This window comes from Carcharodon carcharias, chromosome X (genome assembly GCF_017639515.1).
Source record: "Carcharodon carcharias isolate sCarCar2 chromosome X, sCarCar2.pri, whole genome shotgun sequence".
Taxonomy (NCBI): Eukaryota; Metazoa; Chordata; class Chondrichthyes; order Lamniformes; family Lamnidae; genus Carcharodon; species Carcharodon carcharias.
In genome coordinates this window covers 21,981,734-22,001,343 of record NC_054507.1, presented here as the reverse complement: position 1 = coordinate 22,001,343, position 19,610 = coordinate 21,981,734, and the positions used below count along the sequence as shown (strand labels likewise).

Genomic DNA, 19,610 nt, shown 5'->3' with positions numbered 1-19,610 from the left:
ACTGGAATGCAATGCTGATTTTTTTTTTATTGTCAAGAGCCTGGATTATGAGGGAAGGCTGTAGAGAATTGGATTTCTTGAAATTGATTATCTGAGGCTGACTTCTAGTTCGACAAGGTGTCTAATGATTAAAAGATTAAATTTAGGACTGATATTTCGAAATTCTTCTTCACACACACAGTGGTCAAGACATGGAATGACTTTCCAGGAAGATATCATCAACTAATTGTGACGTAGTGTTCACAAAAGGCAGCACTTTACTTGACTTTTAAATGACTGGCCTTGCTCCTTTTGGGGGGCTGATTTTTCAGTATCCAAATTCAATTATTCTGGTCTGGTTGGAGGCGAAAAACCTGGGATCATTTAGGAAGCAATTGGTTGCTGCAGTAGAGGGCTTAGAATCATAGAAAGTTTATGATACAGAAAGAGGTCACTTGGCCCTACATGTCTGCGCCAGACTTGTGGGGTCTTTTTGGCCAAATAACGTAACATGGGTGGAATTGGCCTTCCTGATTATTAAATTCCTTGCTTTTGCCTAGGGCAATGTTTGACTTTTCACTAAAAAAAACATCTTTGTTCACTTGTTACTCACCCAGAACTGCTAGTTAATCTTTAAACCAAGTACACAGTGACCACCATTTGCTGGAATCAATTCCTTTGGTCATCCATAATCCAATCTATCCTGTAAAGTTTATTTATTTCTACAGCACACTGTGTATCCTCTACCATGTACACTGAAAGGTTTGAATGTATATTAACATATTGTAGCCATAGAACAATTGTAAAGGGGGAAAATACAACTTGGATCATCAATATGAGAAAGAATTGAAGTGGTATAGCTGAGAAGTTAGCCAGTGGGGGAGGGAAGAGTTGAAACAAGCTGCAGAGGCCCAGATGTATTGGGAAAGCTGAGAAATAACTCAGGAAGGCTTACTGACTGAAATATAAATACAGATGTTGCTTGGAGCTGCTTTATCTCCTCCACTTTACAGGGCTGTAACATCTCCTTTAGATTACCTGACTTTTCCAGCTCTGCTGCTGCTATGCCTCAGCTGACAATATTTGATGCTGAAACTGTCTGAGTATTCCCAGGGCTGTCGACAGTCACGTGGATGCGTCACATAATTTCATTCTTTGCCCCCATCCCCTCTAAACTGAGAAACATAGGGAGGGTCTGTATTGTTTACATGGGAGCAGGGATCTGAAAGTAAGAAATAAACACTTGCATGTGTGTAATGTCTTTCATGACCACCGGATGCCTTGAAGCACTTCAACAGTGCTTTTGAAGTGTAGTCACTGTTTTGATGTAGGAAACACAGCTGCCAATTTGAGCACACCAAGATCCCACAAACAGCATAGGAACATATGAGCAGCAGTAGGCCATTTTGCCCTTCGGGTCTGCTCCTCCATTTAGTAAGATCATGGCTAATCTGGTTGTGGTCTCAGCTTCACTTTTTTCTTTCTGCCCTCCATAACTCTTGACTCCCTTGCTGAACAAAAATCTACCTAACTTTGCTTGAATAAATTCAAAGATCCGGTCTCCACTATTTTCTGGGGAAGAGAATTCCACACACCAACGACCCTTTGGGACAAAAAGTTTCTCCTCATCTCTGTCTTATTTTTAAACTATGTCCCCTAGCTATAGTCTACCCCACAAGAGGAAACATCCTCTGGGTATCCACCCTATCAAATCCCCTCAGGATCTTATATGTTTAAGTAAGATCACCTCTCATTCTTCTAAACTCCAATGGATAAAGGCCCAACCTTTTCAACCTTTCTTCATTAGACAACCCCTGCATCCCAGGGATGTCGAGTGAACCTCCTCTGAACTGCTTCTAATGCAATTATATCCTTTTTCAAATAAGGAGAGCAAAACTGTACACAGTATATACTCCATATGTGGTCTCACCAAGGCCCTGAACAGCTGCAGTAAAACTTGCCTACTTTTATATTCCATTCCCCTTGCAATAAATTACAACATTCCATTTGCCTTCCTAATCACTTGCTGTACCTGCACACTAACTTTTTGTGATTCATGTAGCAGGATATCCAGATTCCTCTGTACTGCAAAGTTGTGCAATCTTTCTCTATTTAAATAACATCCTGCTTTTCTATTCCTCCTGCCAAAATGAACAAGTTCACCTTTATCCACATTATACCCCATCAGCCACATTTTTGCTCACTCACTTATCCTGTGCATATCCCTTTGCAGACTTTCTACCTCCTCTTGACTACTTACTTTCCTACCTATCTTGGTGTCATCAATAAGTTTAGCTACCATACGTTCGACAAATCTAACATGACCAGTTCATCTCTTTTTGTGATGTTGATTGATGGATAAAACGGACTCCCCTGCTCTTCTTTGAGATAACGCCATGGATTCCACCTGAAAGGGCAGTTGGGGTTCAGTTTAACATCACATCTGAAAGACAGCAGCTCTGGTAATGCAACACTCTGAGTTGTCAGCCGGCTTAAGGCTCTGGTGTGGGACTTGAACCTACAACCTTCTGACTCAGAAGTGAGAGTGCTACCAACTGAGCCACAACTGACACCTAATTAAGATAAAAGATGGATTTCTTTTCTTATTAGAAACTACTCAAAGGCAATAGAGCTGCCATGTGCCATGACTATAGAACTAATAGTACTGTATGAAAATTACTTAATATTTTAATCTATATATTAACAGTGCATATGATTTCCAAACTATTTTGAAGGGGAGTTGAGAATCCAATTATGGTCATATCATCCTTTTTTTGTTACACTGTACCCCACAGTGGCCTTGACCCCACATGACTAATCCTGCCTTCCTACAGGTACCAGAACATTGGTGCTGTGCATGTTGAATTTTGTTTAAGAAATTTCAATTCACTGGAATAGTTTATTTTTCTCAGCAGTCCCAGTATCATTCTTGTGGATTTGATGATTTTTGTCCTGTAACTGGGGAGTTTCTTTAGAGGGGAGCCTCCTAGAAAATGGAAAAAGTTAGTAATGTTATCAGTAGGATTTAGTCTCCCCAGATATGATAAAGGAATATGCACGCATACCCAGAACAGCTGCCTTCAAATTTGGAGCAATCACTTGATAGTTATGAGATGTTTAAGTTATCTCTGCAATCTGAGATTTGCTCACCTTAACCCAGCAGTTTCAAAGCAAGCAAATGAACAGCAGTGAGGTAAAATGAAGGAATTTGAAGGCTCAAGCTAAGGATTGTCAAGTCAATGTACTGAAGAATTGGAAACTAGTGGAGGATAATGAGGGTGAAGGTTAAAGGGAGCCCGTTCCTCTTGCTACTGACTACAAAAGAGCAGTAGTTAATGATTCTCTGCTCCTGCAGGCTGCATAAATGCTATGGTGCTGAATATTTGCAACATATACTGATGAGAGCCTCTGCCAGTGGCTGTTTGCGCACCTCTTGATGATGATTGTGCCCTATGACCTTTCCTTCTCTCCTTGTGCAGGCCTCCATTTGGTGCCAATTCCTGATGATGTATGTGTTGAGATTGTAATCTTGTACTGTGGGAAATTGCATGTGCAAATCCATACTCTACTCTTTGTTTTTGCATAAGCAAAACCAGGAAAGACTAAAAACTCAGCAAGTCAGTCAGCATCTGAAAAATACAGGATAAGCATGCATATTGATAGAATTTAAAAAAAGGAATGGGAGGCAACAAAGAGAGGAAGTATCAGATTTCTGGAGGTTGTAACAGATCATTGCTTAAGTGTATTAAACATCTCATACCGTACCAAGGTACGGTACTTCGAGATAGCATGTTCTCTAACACAAGCTGTTGCGTTCCTGGGCAGTGAAAATACCACAAACACACGTGCAGTCCAACAATGGATGTGTAGCTTTGGGGTGGGGTCAGCTTTCAGTGGTGTGCTCACCTATTTTTGTTGGATATGCTGGCACCAGTTTATTACGCTGGCTGTTGTGAGTCAGCCATCTATGATGTGTCCATGCTTAAGAGACTGCCTGTGTTGTGTGATTATTTGTTTTGTAGTTTTTACAGTTTGGTGAATTTATGAGAGAATGTAACTTTCCACAGTAGGGCTCCCACTTATCAAGGGCATTTGTGAAATTGAATTCCGATTGCAGTTTCTCCTTCCCTCAAGAAACTGTCTTGATTTTTCATAAGTCATATCAGTTTGCTTTACAATAAAATGCAGGAAAATAAAGTCAAAGGTGAGGGAAGGAATTCATTAAAGGAGACTGTTTACTAGCCTTGCATCAAAACGATCCGAAAGTGAGCTCCAAGATGCTATGTGACCACCATTTAAAGTATCGGTGCTGCTTCTGTATGATGGGGCTATGCATAAATGCAACATGTGGTTGTTAGAGTCAAACAGATCTGAAAGGACCTGATTTTGTTTTGTGCTACATTAGGCAGGTAAGCTAAGCTAGAACAGCAGTGTGGTCTGGCTGCTACAAATAGCCCTGTGTTGGAAGTGAAGTAAATTCAGACAGGGTTCCTGCTTGATTGCCATTCAGTAACCTGTTGGAAGTATTTGCATGTTGATGTTGAGTGCAGATAAAATTGAGCTTGACCCGGAGGCACCTCAGAGTTAAATAGTGCCTGTTGACACTCAGCAGTCTAGGCTCAGACTCTGGATTCTTACCTTCTCTTGATCTTTTCATTGAGAACTGTCGGCGCGACATTAGTCGTCTCAATTTCTCTGCTCCTCTCACCCATTCTAACCTGTCTCTCTCTGAACTTACTGCACTCCATTCTCTCAGGTCCAACCCTGACATTGTCATCAAACCTGCTGACAAGGGTGGTGCTGTTGTTGTCTGGCGCACTGACCTCTACCTCGCAGAGGCTGAGCGTCAACTCGCAGACACTACCTCCTACCTCTCCCTGGACCATGACCCCACCATTGAACATCAAGCCATTGTTTCCAGGACTGTCACTGACCTCCTCCTCTGGGGATCTTCCTCCCACAGCTTTCAACCTGATAGTCGCCCAACCTCGGACGGCCCGCTTCTACCTCCTACCCAAAATCCACAAACAGAACTGTCCCGGTAGACCGATCGTCTCAGCTTGCTCCTGCCCCACAGAACTCATTTCTCGTTATCTTGACTCCCTTCTCTCTCCCCTTGTCCAGTCCCTTCCCACCTACATCCGTGATTCCTCTGACACCTTACATCACATCAACAATTTCCACTTCCCTGGCCCCAACCGCTTCCTCTTCACCATGGACGTCCAATCCCTCTACACCTCCATCCCCCACCAGGATGGTCTGAGGGCCCTTAGCTTCTTCCTCGAACAGAGGCCAGAACAATCCCCATCCACCACTACTCTCCTCCGTCTGGCTGAACTTGTTCTCACGCTGAACAATTTCTCCTTCAACTCCTCTCACTTCCTCCAAATAAAAGGTGTGGCTATGGGTACCCGCATGGGCCCCAGCTATGCCTGTCTCTTTATAGGGTATGTGGAACATTCCTTGTTCCAGTCCTACTCCGGTCCCCTTCCACAACTCTTTCTCCGGTACATCGATGATTACTTCGGTGCCGCTTCATGCTCTCGTCGGGACTTGGAAAAATTTATTAATTTTGCTTCCAATCTCCACCCCTCCATCGTTTTCACGTGGTCCATCTCTGACACTTCCCTTCCCTTCCTTGACCTCTCTGTCTCAATCTCTGGTGATAGACTATCCACCAATATCTATTACAAACCCACCGACTCCCACAGCTACCTCGACTACAGCTCCTCACACCCCGCTTCCTGTAAGGATTCCATCCCATTCTCTCAGTTCCTTCGCCTCCGTCGCATCTGTTCCGATGATGCCACCTTCAAAAACAGTTCCTCTGACATGTCCTCCTTCTTCCTTAACCGAGGTTTTCCACCCACGGTGGTTGACAGGGCCCTCAACCGTGTCCGGCCCATCTCCCGCGCATCCGCCCTCACGCCTTCTCCTCCCTCCCAGAAACATGATAGGGTCCCCCTTGTCCTCACTTATCACCCCACCAGCCTCCGCATTCAAAGGATTATCCTCCACCATTTCCGCCAACTCCAGCATGATGCCACCACCAAACACATCTTCCCTTCACCCCCCCTATCGGCATTCCGTAGGGATCGCTCCCTCCGGGACACCCTGGTCCACTCCTCCATCACCCCCTACTCCTCAACCCCCTCCTATGGCACCACCCCATGCCCATGCAAAAGATGCAACACCTGCCCCTTCACTTCCTCTCTCCTCACTGTCCAAGGGCCCAAACACTCCTTTCAAGTGAAGCAGCATTTCACTTGCATTTCCCCCAACTTAGTCTACTGCATTCGTTGCTCCCAGTGTGGTCTCCTCTACATTGGAGAGACCAAACGTAAACTGGGCAACCGCTTTGCAGAACACCTGCGGTCTGTCCGCAAGAATGACCCAAACCTCCCTGTCGCTTGCCATTTTAACACTCCACCCTGCTCTCTTGCCCACATGTCTGTGCTTGGCCTGCTGCATTGTTCCAGTGAAGCCCAACGCAAACTGGAGGAACAACACCTCATCTTCCGACTAGGCACTTTACGGCCTTCCGGACTGAATATTGAATTCAACAACTTTAGGTCTTGAGCTCCCTCCCCCATCCCCACCCCCTTTCTGTTTCCCCCTTCCTTTTTTTTCCAATAAATTATAAAGATTTTTCTTTTCCCACCTATTTCCATTATTTTTAAATATCTTAAAATCTTTTATGCTCTCCCCAACCCCACTAGAGCTATACCTTGAGTGCCCTACCATCCATTCTTAATTAGCACATTCGTTTAGATAATATCACCAACTTTAACACCTATGTGTTCTTTTGTTCCATTGTTGTTGACATCTTTTGATGATCTGCTTCTATCACTGCTTGTTTGTCCCTACAACCACACCCCCCCCCTCCACTTCTCTCTCTCCCTCTCTCTCTTTCCCCCCCCAACCTTAAACCAGCTTATATTTCAACTCTTTCTTGGACTCGAACTCAAGTTCTGTCGAAGGGTCATGAGGACTCGAAACGTCAACTCTTTTCTTCTCCGCCGATGCTGCCAGACCTGCTGAGTTTTTCCAGGTAATTCTGTTTTTGTTTTGAAGAATAACATCTTGGGTGAGATACCAGAGGACTACTGGGATATATGGAAGCATATCCAGCAAAAGTCAGCACTTAATGGAGAGAATTGAAAGGAGAAGAATAAAAGAAGCAGAACAAGTTGCTCTGAAACAATTCCCACAGGCAGCATATGATCATATTTGATTATAATGTATAAAGAGCATACCTGTAAAACTCCAATGAGATTACACCTTTAAATCCTAACCCCTGTTCTCTTTCTCCCCCCACCTTCAAACACATGCATGTACCTTAACAATCCAGTTCATCAAGTTTTAGAGTCTGCCAGACAGTTTGTCAACACTGTCTTGACCTATATGAGCTGGAATATAGTAATGCAAAACTTGTTACCTCATCTCAGTTTAATTTTTAAATTAATAAGTCACCAACTGGGAGGTGCATTATCATGTTGGAGCTTTGAGCAGAACTGTGATTGACTTTGGGACTTGGAACTGATTAAGTTTCCTTTGTTTTCAGCTGGTGTGACCAAGCCTGGATTCTTTTATCTCTTTTGTTTAATAATTTAAATTGTGTATTTGATATTAGACAGACTTGTTTCCTGATTTAATTTTGAGAAAACTCTTTTAATTGCCTGAGCTCCTGTGAAGCAGCTTGGGATGCTCTTCTATGTTGAAAGTGCTATATAAATGCAAATTGTTCCATTTATGATAACTTGTATATTTGTGATGTGCAAAGTGTTCCATTGAATTTCTGTAAATTAAGATGTGTATTTTGTGGTCTTTCTCCTATTTTTAATCATTCTTAAGTGTGAGGTAATTTTTGGGAAAGAATAAACCAGCTGATAATCCACAGAATGCTGTTTTTTGAAGAGTTCAGTGTTGGAGTTTTTGAGGCAGTAAGGCCTTCTGAAAACTGATGGTCAAAACAAATTGTGAAGCTCTTCAGTTTAAACTTTTTTGAACTGGAGTAGAGAGAGATGGAATTGATAGCATCAAGAACTTATTCATTAAGTTGATAATACACTTCAGCTCAAGCTGGAAGCTTTCTTACAATGGGTAATTTAATCTATTTTGAGTATCTTCATTGCACTTGTTATATTTATATTGTACTTTTAGTATCTGTCATTTCTTATGCATGTTGTTATTAGTTTATAAAACAAAAATTAATAGTGGATTTAATCTGTAATTAATTATTTTGTAGGTGCACCTTTTAAAGGGGATGTGAGAACAGAGAGACCTGGGGGTATATGGACACAGGTCTTTTGAAGGTGGCAGGATAAGTTGAAAAATCAGTTTAAAAAAAAACATGATCTTTGGCTTTATTCCTAGGCATAGAGTAAAACAAGAAGTTATGCTAAACCTTTTTAAATCACTGGTTAGGCCCCAACTGGAGTATTGTGTCCAATCCTGGGCAGGGCACTTTAGGAAGGATGGTAAGGCCTTGAAGAGGGTGCAGAGGAGATTTACTAGAATGGTGTCAGAGCTGAGAAACTTCAGCTATGTTGAGAGAATTGAGAAGCTGGGATTGTTCTTCATGGAGCAGAGAAGGTTAAGAGGAGATTCATAGCGACATTCAAAATCATGTACAATTTTGATATAGTTAATAAGGAGAAACCATTGGTCGGTATCCAGAGGATACGGATTTAATATAATTGGCAAAAGAGCCAAAGGTGAGACAAATACATTTTTTTACACAGCAAATTGTTATGATCTGATATGCGTCGCTTGAAAGAATGGTGGAAGCAGATTCAGGAATTTTCAGAAGGGAATTGAGAAAATACTTAAAAGGGGAAAATGTATGGGGCTGCAGGGGAGTGGGACTAATTGGATAGCTTTTTTAAAGAGCCAGCACAGGCATGATGGGTCAAATGGCTGCCTCCTGTGCTATGTCAATTTATGATTCTGAGAAGAGCCTATATTTAATTGAGAAGAAACTGTAAGATCCAGTAACTGCATTATTACTTGGAGTAGTTTTTGAAAAATAATTACCACCTCCCCTCCTCGAGGCTTGTTGACTCCACAGGCACCAATCACTCTCTAACACCCTGCCCAAGGAATCGTTCTTCCTGCTGCTTAGCAACCTAGACAGTGATTGTTGGCATTCTAGTTAATTGCAGGGAGTTCAGCCTAGCCACCACCAATTTTATCTTCATCTGTTGCTTACATGTGTGCTACTTCCGGAATGGGTCACTAGATACCAATCAGAAGCAGAAGCCCTGGCCTGATTTTTGCCTCCCTAATTCAAGGATGTTACTACCCTGGCTGAGAACAGCTAACTACCCGAGTAAATTTCTGCAATTTACAAGCAGAATCATAAATTGACATAGCACAGGAGGCAGCCATTTGACCCATCATGCCTGTGCTGGCTCTTTAAAAAAGCTATCCAATTAGTCCCACTCCCCTGCTTGTTTATTGTAACCTTGGTGCAAGAGCCACAGAGATGATAGAAAAGCAGTGTGGAGCTTTTTATGCCATTTTGTCCATAGTTTCTGTGGCTCTTGCCCCCAGAATTGCACAGAATGATCAGAAGAACCTCCACAGGAACCAAAGTACTTCATTGGCTGTAAAGCGCTTTGGGGCGACCTGAGGTTGTTAAAGGCATTATATAAATGCAAGTCTTTTTTAAATGTACCTGAAAGATAGTGGTGGGAATACCAGCCATTCTACCATACAAGAAGTTCCACCACCAGTTTGTATCCCAGGAGAGGAAGAAGGCTGGGCAGTGCGCCAGATGAGGGCCTCCCAGTGAGCGTCAGAAAGAATTTTCATTTACGTTTTGCCTTTCACGTCTTTGCAAACTTTTGAAGTTTGGTAAGTGTTAAATAAGCAAACACAGCAGCCAATTTATGCACAGCAATGAGATAAATATACACTTAATTTTGTTGGTATCATTGGCTGAGGATTGAATGTTGGCCAGGATATTGAGAGAACTCCCTGTTTTGCCCTTGTTTTGGGACCTTTTCTATCCATTTGGAACAGGTGGGTGTTGCAATGACTTGATGTCTCCTGTGAAAGATGGCACCACCAACAGTGCAGAACTCCCTCAGCACTGTCTCTGGAATGGGGTTTCAACCCATTACCTTCTGACTCAGAGGCAAGAGTCCTGTACAAATGAGCTGAATTTGCATAAAATGCTTGTCATAAAGGAAAATTGCAATTACCAGACAGCATGCCATGTCATTGTGTGATGGCATTAATGGAGTTAGGGCTCATTGTGACTAATATTTCCTGCTTCTGCTAGGATTACTGAGAAGGTGCAGTTTCTGGCCCAATTGACTTTCTCGGAGAGCCAATACTAGACCTCATGTCCCTTGAGAACACGCGAGTTAGGGTTGAAACAGCTCCTTGCTGGGTCTCCCTGTATTTGTATAAACACTGTTACAGTCAGACATGAGATTGACACTGGGTACAAGAAGTGGAAGTGTCCCATTGCCGAGCCCCAACTTCACTTATCTAAATCAGCATAATGGCTAATTAAAGTATGTAGTAATTTAATCAAAATTTGACATTGATCAATTCCAAGGCAGATTCCAAGTCAATGCTAAAGTAGTTTGTTGTTTTGTGCAGACATTCTATACAATAAGGAAATGGACAAATTAACTGAGCCACTTTTAAACATTTTTTAAGAGCAAAAACGGTATCAAGGACTTTGTCCCTGACCTTTTTGTTTAAAAACATCAATAATGTTGGAAGACAGGCTTGGCTGCACTACAAAAATGTGACATGACGAGATTATTTAACTGCATTAAATGATCCGCATGTCCTATGGAACAAATAAAGGTTAGCCACCTCAAAAGTTAGTAACATTGGGCTGTTGAGGCTAGACAAGCAGGAGAAGTGAATTTGTCTAATAAAACAATGCAGAGAATCGAATATCTAGAACTGAAGGGTATGGGTGGGCGTGTGTATTGTGGGGATGTTGATGCCATGGACTACCCATAACCGACCCATGGTTTCAATCTTTTTAAGGAAAAATACTTCACAGGCTGAGTGCCATTTTCACATTGCGCAATGAATGTTCCTAATAAGTACTCTGGGTACTGGACATATAACATGGAGCCAGGACCTTTAGCCCGACTAAATTACAACATAAGTTGTAATTTAAAATACTCTTGTATGTTAAAAATACTCTTTTTTTTCACTTTGTAGGAAATTTTATATAAATGTTGGTTTGATTATCTTCACCACCAGAAAGGGGAAAGAGTGTTTGAATTAATCCCATACTTAAACAGCCATCTTGCTGGCCATTTGCTGCTTGATGCCAACTGTGCAGTCATGACATGTAATAGTTTGGCTGAACGATGAAATGTGCTGTTAACAAGGGACCCATAAAGAGAGAAGATGAATTTCATCCATTCTCAGTCGGGCTGTTTACGCACCTCATTGAGGTAAAGCATCAATCAGCAGAAAACCTCTGTTTTACCCAACAGCAAACTCATCTGACACAACTGAATGTGGACTTATGCTGGCAAAGGAGAATGCAGCCTGCTGACCCAAAGAAGAACTAATCTGTAGGAAGATGCATACAAAATAAATAATGTTGGTTTTGGTAGAATTTTTATTTTGGGTAGCCCGGAAGTTCTTGCTGATAAGCTGGTGGTTTGTTGCTGCTTGTGCTGATACCAAGATTGACCAATCCCTTCAACCTTTCTGCTCTTGATTTTGTTGACTGAGGCCCATGACCTGGCTTACTCTTTTTCTGTTTCTCCTCCAGGCTGATGCAAAGTCCAAAGCCAAGAAAGCTTCATTTGCTGAGGCCAAAGAGGCCTGTGCGAAGAAACTGGTGCGACAGCAGCAAGAGGTAAAGCATAGGATCAGAACACATGCTTAAGTTTTTGGCCAGCACAGGATGTTCCTGTAGAAATAAATGGCTGATGTGATGAAAACTAATTCCTATTGGGAACAAATGACATGGACAATAACAATACAGAACCACCTCATTTAAAAAGAAATCTTTGGATTGAGGCACAGGATGTGGAAACAGTCCCTTGCTGGCACTTCTTGTATTGGGAGAGACAGTTTTACAGACAAACACATTGCTGCCATTGGGCACAAAAAGTGGATAAGTGTCCCACTGCCCAGCACTAACTTTGATCAATGAAACCGCAGTATTTAACTGACTTACGCAATGTGTTAATAATGATTTGACACTTATCCATTTTAAGATGAATTCCATGCTGTGCTGAAGTAGTTTGCTGTGTAATGAAGACAGATTGATATTCAAAGCAAGATTGAGAAGGGATATAACTCCAGTTTTAAAATATTAACACACACAACTGAGCAATGTCACATATGAATTTCAGTGCCGGTGCATAGGCCGTTTGTCACAGTGATTGGCTGATCGAATCAAACAGCATGCAATAGGCAGAGTACAGACCGTTCTCAACCAGCCTGCACTTGCAAAACCCAAAACAAAATGTCAACTAAAATAAAAACAAGATACTGCAGATGCTGGAAATCTGGGTCCAGCAGCAGCTGTGGAGAGAGAAACAGAGTTAACGTCTCGAGTCTTCTAAACAATAAGACTTCTGAAGAAGAGTCATACTGGACTCGAAACATTAACTCGGTTTCTCTCTCCACAGATGCTGCCAGACCTGTTGAGTTTTTCCAGCATTTTCTGTTTTTATTACAAAATGATGCAACTGAGTGGCTTGTTAGTCCATTTCAGCGGGCATTTAAGAGTCAACCACACTGTTGTGGGTCTGGAGTCACATGTATGCCAGGTGAGGACAGCAGATTCCCTTCCCTAAAGGACATTAGTGAACCAGATGGGTTTTTACAATTGACAATGGTTTCATGTCATCGTCAGACTTTTAATTCCAGATTTTTATTTAATTCAAATTCCCCTGTGGTGAGATTTGAACCTGGGTCCCTAGAGTGTTACCCTGGGTCTCTGGATTACCAATGACAATACCACTATGCCACCGGTATATATTGTCTTTCATAACCTCAGGGCATCACAAAGTACTTTATAGCCAATGAAGTACCTTTTTGAAATGTTATAATGTTGTAATTCACTGTTTATAATGGAGGAAAGTACGGGCAGTTTGATAATTTAGTGATGTTGGTTGAGGGATAGGTGTTGGCCAAGGAGACCTCCCCACTCTTTTTTTAATAGTATGTTTTACGTTCAGCTGACAAGGCAGACAATGCCTCAATTTGATGTCTCATCTGAAAGATGGTAGCTTCAAAAGTACAGCGCACACTCAGTACTGCACTGGTGTTGGCCTGGATTATGTGCTAAGGTCTCTAAAGTGGGACTTGAACCCACAACCTTCTGACTCAGAAGCGAGTGTGCTATTAATGAGACACAGATGATGAATGCCAGGGAAGGATGGCCAGTCACAGCATTGGTGCCTCTGTGACCACACTCTTCCTTGTCGCCTGTCAGGACTGCTTTAAAATTTAGCTGAACAATAAGAGATAACAACTTTATTCCCTCTGCTGAGAGATTGAGAGAATTGTTTAGAGTCATAGAATGGTACAGCACAAAAGGAGGCCTATTGAATCTGTGCTAGCTCTTTTGAAGGGCAATCCAGTTAGTCCCGCTCCCCTTACTCTTCCCCCATGGCCCTGTATTTTTTTCCTTTTCAAGTATTTCTATAGATTTATCATTGCTAATTACCCTCTTTTTGTCCTCAGTTGGATTACTGAGTTCCCTGAATTAGTTGCCTAAATAACTCCGACTCTCCCAATGATCAGTGTACACGTTGATATTAAAAGACAGAAATACATGTGGCTTAATACTATGATCTAATTTTTCTAAGTGGTACTGACTGTGAATTTTTGTTAAAGTACTAAGCAAACATTTCTGGAAAGGAATTGGGTTTGGAATAAAGGGAAAATTGACAATTTCACACAATTTGTAGGTTTTGGGGAAACAGCTGGTGTGTAGGACTAAATTGTATAGCCCTTTCAAAGAGCTGGCACAGGTGTGATGGGCCAAATAGCGCCTCGAGGTGCTGTAAAAGATTATAATTTCATAGCTCATCAGCCTCTCAAAGCCAAACCATAATGGGTGGAAAAAACAAACATGTTGAAGTTACTAATGCAGAATCATAGAAGGAGGCCATTCAGCCCATTGTGCCTACATCAGCTCTTTTTGGTAGAGCTTTCTGATTCATCCCACTCCCTTGCCCTTCCCTCATAGACTTATACTTTCTTTTTCAATTATTTAACATCTGGTGTATTTATCACTAATGTAAATATTGCTTGGGACAGGTGCTTGTGAACCAAATACTTTAAAAGAACCAGGAACTTCCAGAAAGCAGTACTCTAAAATTAAATATGTACCCTTGCCTTAGTATTTCTTCGTGTTTTATGTCACAAGTTCTTCCCAGGACCTTGTGCAAAGCCACAGGCTCCTGGGAGAAACCCAAGTGGACGCACCTGTTCTGGCAAAGTTTCATCTCTGCACCATCTCTTGATGGCTTAACAGAGATTACAGACACGCTTTAGAGTTGCAGGAGCAGTTCTGCATTCTGTGTCACTGTGTCTGCTGTGGAGTGGTAGCTTTGTAAAGGAGGCAGCACAACCTGTTAGGTAGTTAGACATAAAAGGATAGAATTTCTGCAGGGATCTCCCGATCTTCCACTGTAACTTCACTAGAAAACCCTGATATGTGGAGAAAGGGTGAATCTTATTTAGATGTTATATCCTTCTTGTCACCATAATTTGTGGATTAGAACAAAATGGAAGCTTCAGGGAGGAGTTGTTGAATCAATTGAAATGAATGGCGGTGGGAAGCCTGTACACAAGTGAACTGACTTACTTTGAAATAGGCCTTGGTCACGTAAGATATGCTCTTGAACCAACATACAATAATGTGTTTCTTTGCTTTGTATTTATTTCACAGGTAGATGAGTTATTGGAAAAACAAACTGCTGATCAGGTATTCCTACTTGGAGTCTGGTCCTGACAGAGTATTGGGTATCCTGGGATTCATTGACAGATTCGTTGACAGAGACTAATCTATTAATTCCAGTTGCCACCATTGAGAAAAACTCAGATATTACAAAGCTTGTGTTTATGTGCAAACTATTATTATTACAAGTCACTGGAGTCCATGAGCATCACATAGGAACATTAATATGAGCATTTAATTACACATTGACTGTAGGCTCTCTTTCAATGCTCTAACGCATGGCTTAAGCGCTAATACATGAAGAAAATATTAAACTTGAGAAGGCCATTAACCTCACCATTCCTTCCAAGGACATGTATGCTGTTATGACTCTACCCTGTTTGTTTATTCAGAGAATTGACTAACTATGGGTAATTTCCAAGAAGATTATACCCTCTGCAATTTCTCCCAGCCCCTTAAAGATACCTGTGTGAAAACTTCAGGTGGTCATTTTGTCATTGCAGCCTATGCTCTTCAACTAATGTCTAATGCTATTTCACATGGAACATTTCCAATACCTACCAGCAGCATCTAAATCATTACAAATAACTTTAATTCTGTCCTTCTCCAAATATTATTTTACCACCTTTTAAGGAGGCGTTAATTGGCCCCATTCATTTTATTGGGAGGCTGTTGCAGACATCAATTACTCTGGTGGTCCACTGAGACTTTTAACTTGATCGAGATAAGTGATGTATAATTTTACACGTTAGCCATCACAAATTATGTTTGTGCTCTTGCTATACCAGAATGTTGTACATATCGACAGGTGGTCATTGAACGTTATTTTCTGTGTAATACAAACCTCATGAAGGAATACAGTTGTTTTATATTGGCTCTGGTTTAGGACATCCAGGAAGACCTTGAAGAGAAGTACATGGATGCAGTTCAGTCGATCGACCATTTGGAAACTGAGAAGACTTTACTCGTGTATGAGGTGGAGCAACTGAGAGACATTCTAGAGAGCACAGAGGAGGAGCTGGCAGAGCTCCATAGAAAACATACACAAATGCACAGGGTATGATTAAATGTGTCCATTACTTTCATGTTTACCTGAAATTTAAAGGAATTCTATAGAGTCACATTGTTTTTAAGACAATAACCATACTTAGAAGGTACCAATAATAGCTAAAAGCCTGGAATGGTGTTCCCTCCTTTCTATACAACTCATCAATAAAATTCTAATACTCCCCCCTCACCCAGCCCTAACCTAGAATCCCTATTAACTTGCCTTCCCGCGATATGGCTTTATTAATGTTCTTCATTGAGCTTTTAGCATTAACAAATTAACTTCTTTATTAGCATGCTAATGGTCTTAACCCAGTGTTTTATGCTATTATTTCGCATTGGAAAACTGTCTCCAATCCAGTATCAAGATAAGGCACAAGATGGTGTGGGAAATATCACTGGAGGAGTAAGGATGCTCTATAGAGGATAGGTGTTAAAGCCCATAATTGGGACAGTATAGGATGAACTTTACGCTATGTGTGACCTGAAGTTTTGGATACACAAAACAAACAAAGCCTCTCCTTTCCAAACAATGGTATCCCCCAATTTATGAGTACAAAAGAACAGTACATTTTAAATAAAAATGGACTCTGACAGAAAGCTGTTGAGTGATTGCTGTTTTCTCAATTGCATGAACAGGAACTGGAGACTGAGAAAGTTGCCAAGCACTTATTGCAGCAGAAGATTAATTTCATGGAGAAGCAGTTGGAGGAGAGAAAGAAGAGCCAGGTAAGAATTAATAAAGCAAAGTTTAGCTTGCAGTACATTGCAGCCAGGACCTTGGGGAAATTGCATTTGATCAAAGGAAAAATCATTCTTGGAACTTTTAGGTGCCAAGCACAATGTGCCTAGCACTATTTTTTTTTTCTTCCTCTACCACTCACCCAGCTCCTCCTCAGGCTACACAACACAATTAGGGATGGGCAATAAATGCTGGCATAGCCAGCGACGCCCACATCCAGTAAATAGATTTATAAAAATGCTCAGTGTGAAGGTGGGACTTCATTTTCACATGGACTGTGCTGGTCACTCCTACCTACACTGTCATGGACTAATGCATCTGCGAGAGGTAGATTGGCGAGGGAAAGCTCTAGTAGGTTTTTCCCTCATGTTGGATCCCTCACTACCTGCCACAAACCCAGTCTGCAGCTATGTCATAGCAGTCCTCTGGTATTGCAATGACCTAACCTACAAAGGGAAAATGGAAAATGTTCAATGGCCCCTTATTGTGAGAATAGTGCTCTTTAATATTGCTCTGAGGGAAAGTACAGTCTGTGGATTACTCGTCATTAGGCTTGCCCCTTCTTACCATCTGCCTCCTGGCTATCAAATAGGGCCAAGTAACCAAACTGGACAGTAGGTGACTGCTTAGACATTCAGAAACAAATGTCAATATGTGCAATTAGCCATCCCATCTGCACCAATAACTTCAATTCCAAGTTAACTAATTTTGTTGTTTTTCCTTAGGACACTGAAATAGCTGCCACAAAGAATATGGATAAGGATATTCAGAGCAACTTCAAATATCAGGGAAACTCGGATGCAAAGAAAATTGAGTTTAAATCAGACGAAGTGGGGAAGCACAGTATGGAGCAATTTCAGGACTCAGTAGCAACCCTTCAAGATGCAGAGGTGAAACATTCAGCAAACGGCAGCTTTGAAACCAAATCCAACAGGCTGCAGAAAACAAAAACAATTGGAGATATCTCCAATGGAAAGTATCAAGAGGGAAGTATGAACATATTCACACAACAGGGTGCAGCTGATACATGTGTGGAAGAATCTACTGGTCTGATTGAGGATAATGAGAATATAACAGTTGTAGAAAAAATGAACAGCATTCATCATTATGCAACTGAGAGAGAAGGATCAAATATAGTTATGGAAGGCCATAGAAGTGAAGCTTTAGAACAGTTGGAATTGGGGAGTGGAAAAAAGGACACAGAATATAAGGAATGCAAGGAGAGAGAACAGAACAAGCTAATATTGGAGGTAAATGAAGTGACTTCAGGGGAAACTGTACACAAAAAGGAAATGAATGAAAAGAAAAGTGAGGGAAATGAGCCTGGAACAAGAGAGGAAGTATCGAATGAAGAATGTTTGAGTAACAGAATGGAGGGGGGAGTAAGAAAGCAAGTTGAAGAGAAAGAAATAATGATGGAAATGTGTGGTGGTAAAAACTTGGGGATGGTAAAAGAAAAGCCAGTGGAAGTTTGGGGAAGTATGTCAGAGGCTCTTAAGCAAGTGGGTTTGGCACAAGATCACAAAATGACCACTGGAAAGTCCAGTTGGGAGGGAACTATAGAGAAGAATAGAGAAATAGCAGCTTCAGAAATTAGTTACAAAAAAATGGAAATGGATAATAAAGCTGAAGAAATAGAATGTGGTGGAGAAGAATTGGCTGGTGGAATTGAAAGCGCTCAGGATAAATGGCCAGAGAGTGGCAGAGAGGGAGGGGAGATCATCGAACAGTTCCAGTGCATGACGGGAGCAGTTTCAGACCTTGTGAAAGGTGAAGATTCTGTGAATCTGAAACGGGATGTGTGGCTGGACGAGGCTGAACAGCATGAAGGAATGCATGGAAAGGAGGTATTTGTGGATGAGGTTCAGAGTCAAAGAGGTGAGGAAGAATTAGAGTATGAAAATCCTGTAAAGAATGAAGAAATGGATCAACAGCTACAAGTATTTATAAATAAAGTAAATGAAGGAGAGGACAGCAGGGCAAGAGAGGGAGAGAATGTCACCAAAACAGTAGATACGAGAAAAGATCCATCACATGGTAGCAATAAAGAGTGGAAAGAAACAAATGCGAATTTAGACATGAGCGAGCAGGAAACTGTAATAGATGGGCAAGCACACATAGAAGGGAAGGAAACACAGAATGAAGGTAGACAAAACACTGGTGGGAAGGAAAAGGGGGCACTTGATATGTTGGGGCAACTGTTTAAAAATATAATTACACAGCAGAAGAGTTTCTCTGACTGTGAGGGGAAAGTAAACAGCGACGACTATGTTGATGGTCAGAGGAGTGAGACAGATGGGGAAAGAGAAGATGAAATAAAAGAACAGGATGAAGAATATGTACTTGCAAAGCAAGGACAGCACAGGAAAAAAGAGAACAAAGGTATAGAATCAACAGGTGGTGAGATTGAAGAAAAAACGAATGATGAGCTGTGTAGGAAGGGGCTGGTTGATGGTCGACTGGAGCTGACGGTCCCTGAAGGAAACAAAGCAACGACAGAACTCGTTGAAGAAGCCGAAAGAGCCGTGGCTGATCTATCTGATGACGAAATGCATGATGCAGCAGAAAGCATTGCATCTGAACCAAAAACAGACACACACATTCAAGAAAACAAACCAAAGACTGAAGAAGACCCTGAGAGCACAACAACTAAAGATGATGTGGAGTTGAGGGAAAATTTAAGTACTATCGAGAGCACCAAGCAACACATTAAACACAGAGACACATGCCGGGTTTCGTAAAACTGTCAGGTCTTTCATCTCTGGAATATTGAAGCTCAACATAGGGGAAAGGCTTCTTTAAAGTTATGTAAACTCTGCACATGTTTGAATTGGATCTTTAAATAATCTTAGTATCAATTCTTTCATTTATAATCATTTTTTTATTTGAAAGGTAAATCACACTTAATAAAAGTAAAAAGGTCCAAATTAA

General features: G+C 41.4%; 1 protein-coding gene across 1 annotated transcript in view; it reads left to right on the top strand.

Annotated features, from left to right (window-relative positions):
• The window catches only part of LOC121273217 (leucine-rich repeat flightless-interacting protein 1-like), a 21,748-nt gene extending 2,138 nt beyond the window's left edge, over positions 1 to 19,610 (top strand). The window contains exons 2-5 of the mRNA XM_041180230.1: positions 11,741 to 11,827; positions 15,777 to 15,947; positions 16,577 to 16,666; positions 17,405 to 19,610. Coding sequence (XP_041036164.1) covers positions 11,741 to 11,827; positions 15,777 to 15,947; positions 16,577 to 16,666; positions 17,405 to 19,420 — 2,364 coding nt within the window. The 3' untranslated portion in view covers positions 19,421 to 19,610. The remainder of the gene's footprint in view (positions 1 to 11,740; positions 11,828 to 15,776; positions 15,948 to 16,576; positions 16,667 to 17,404) is intronic.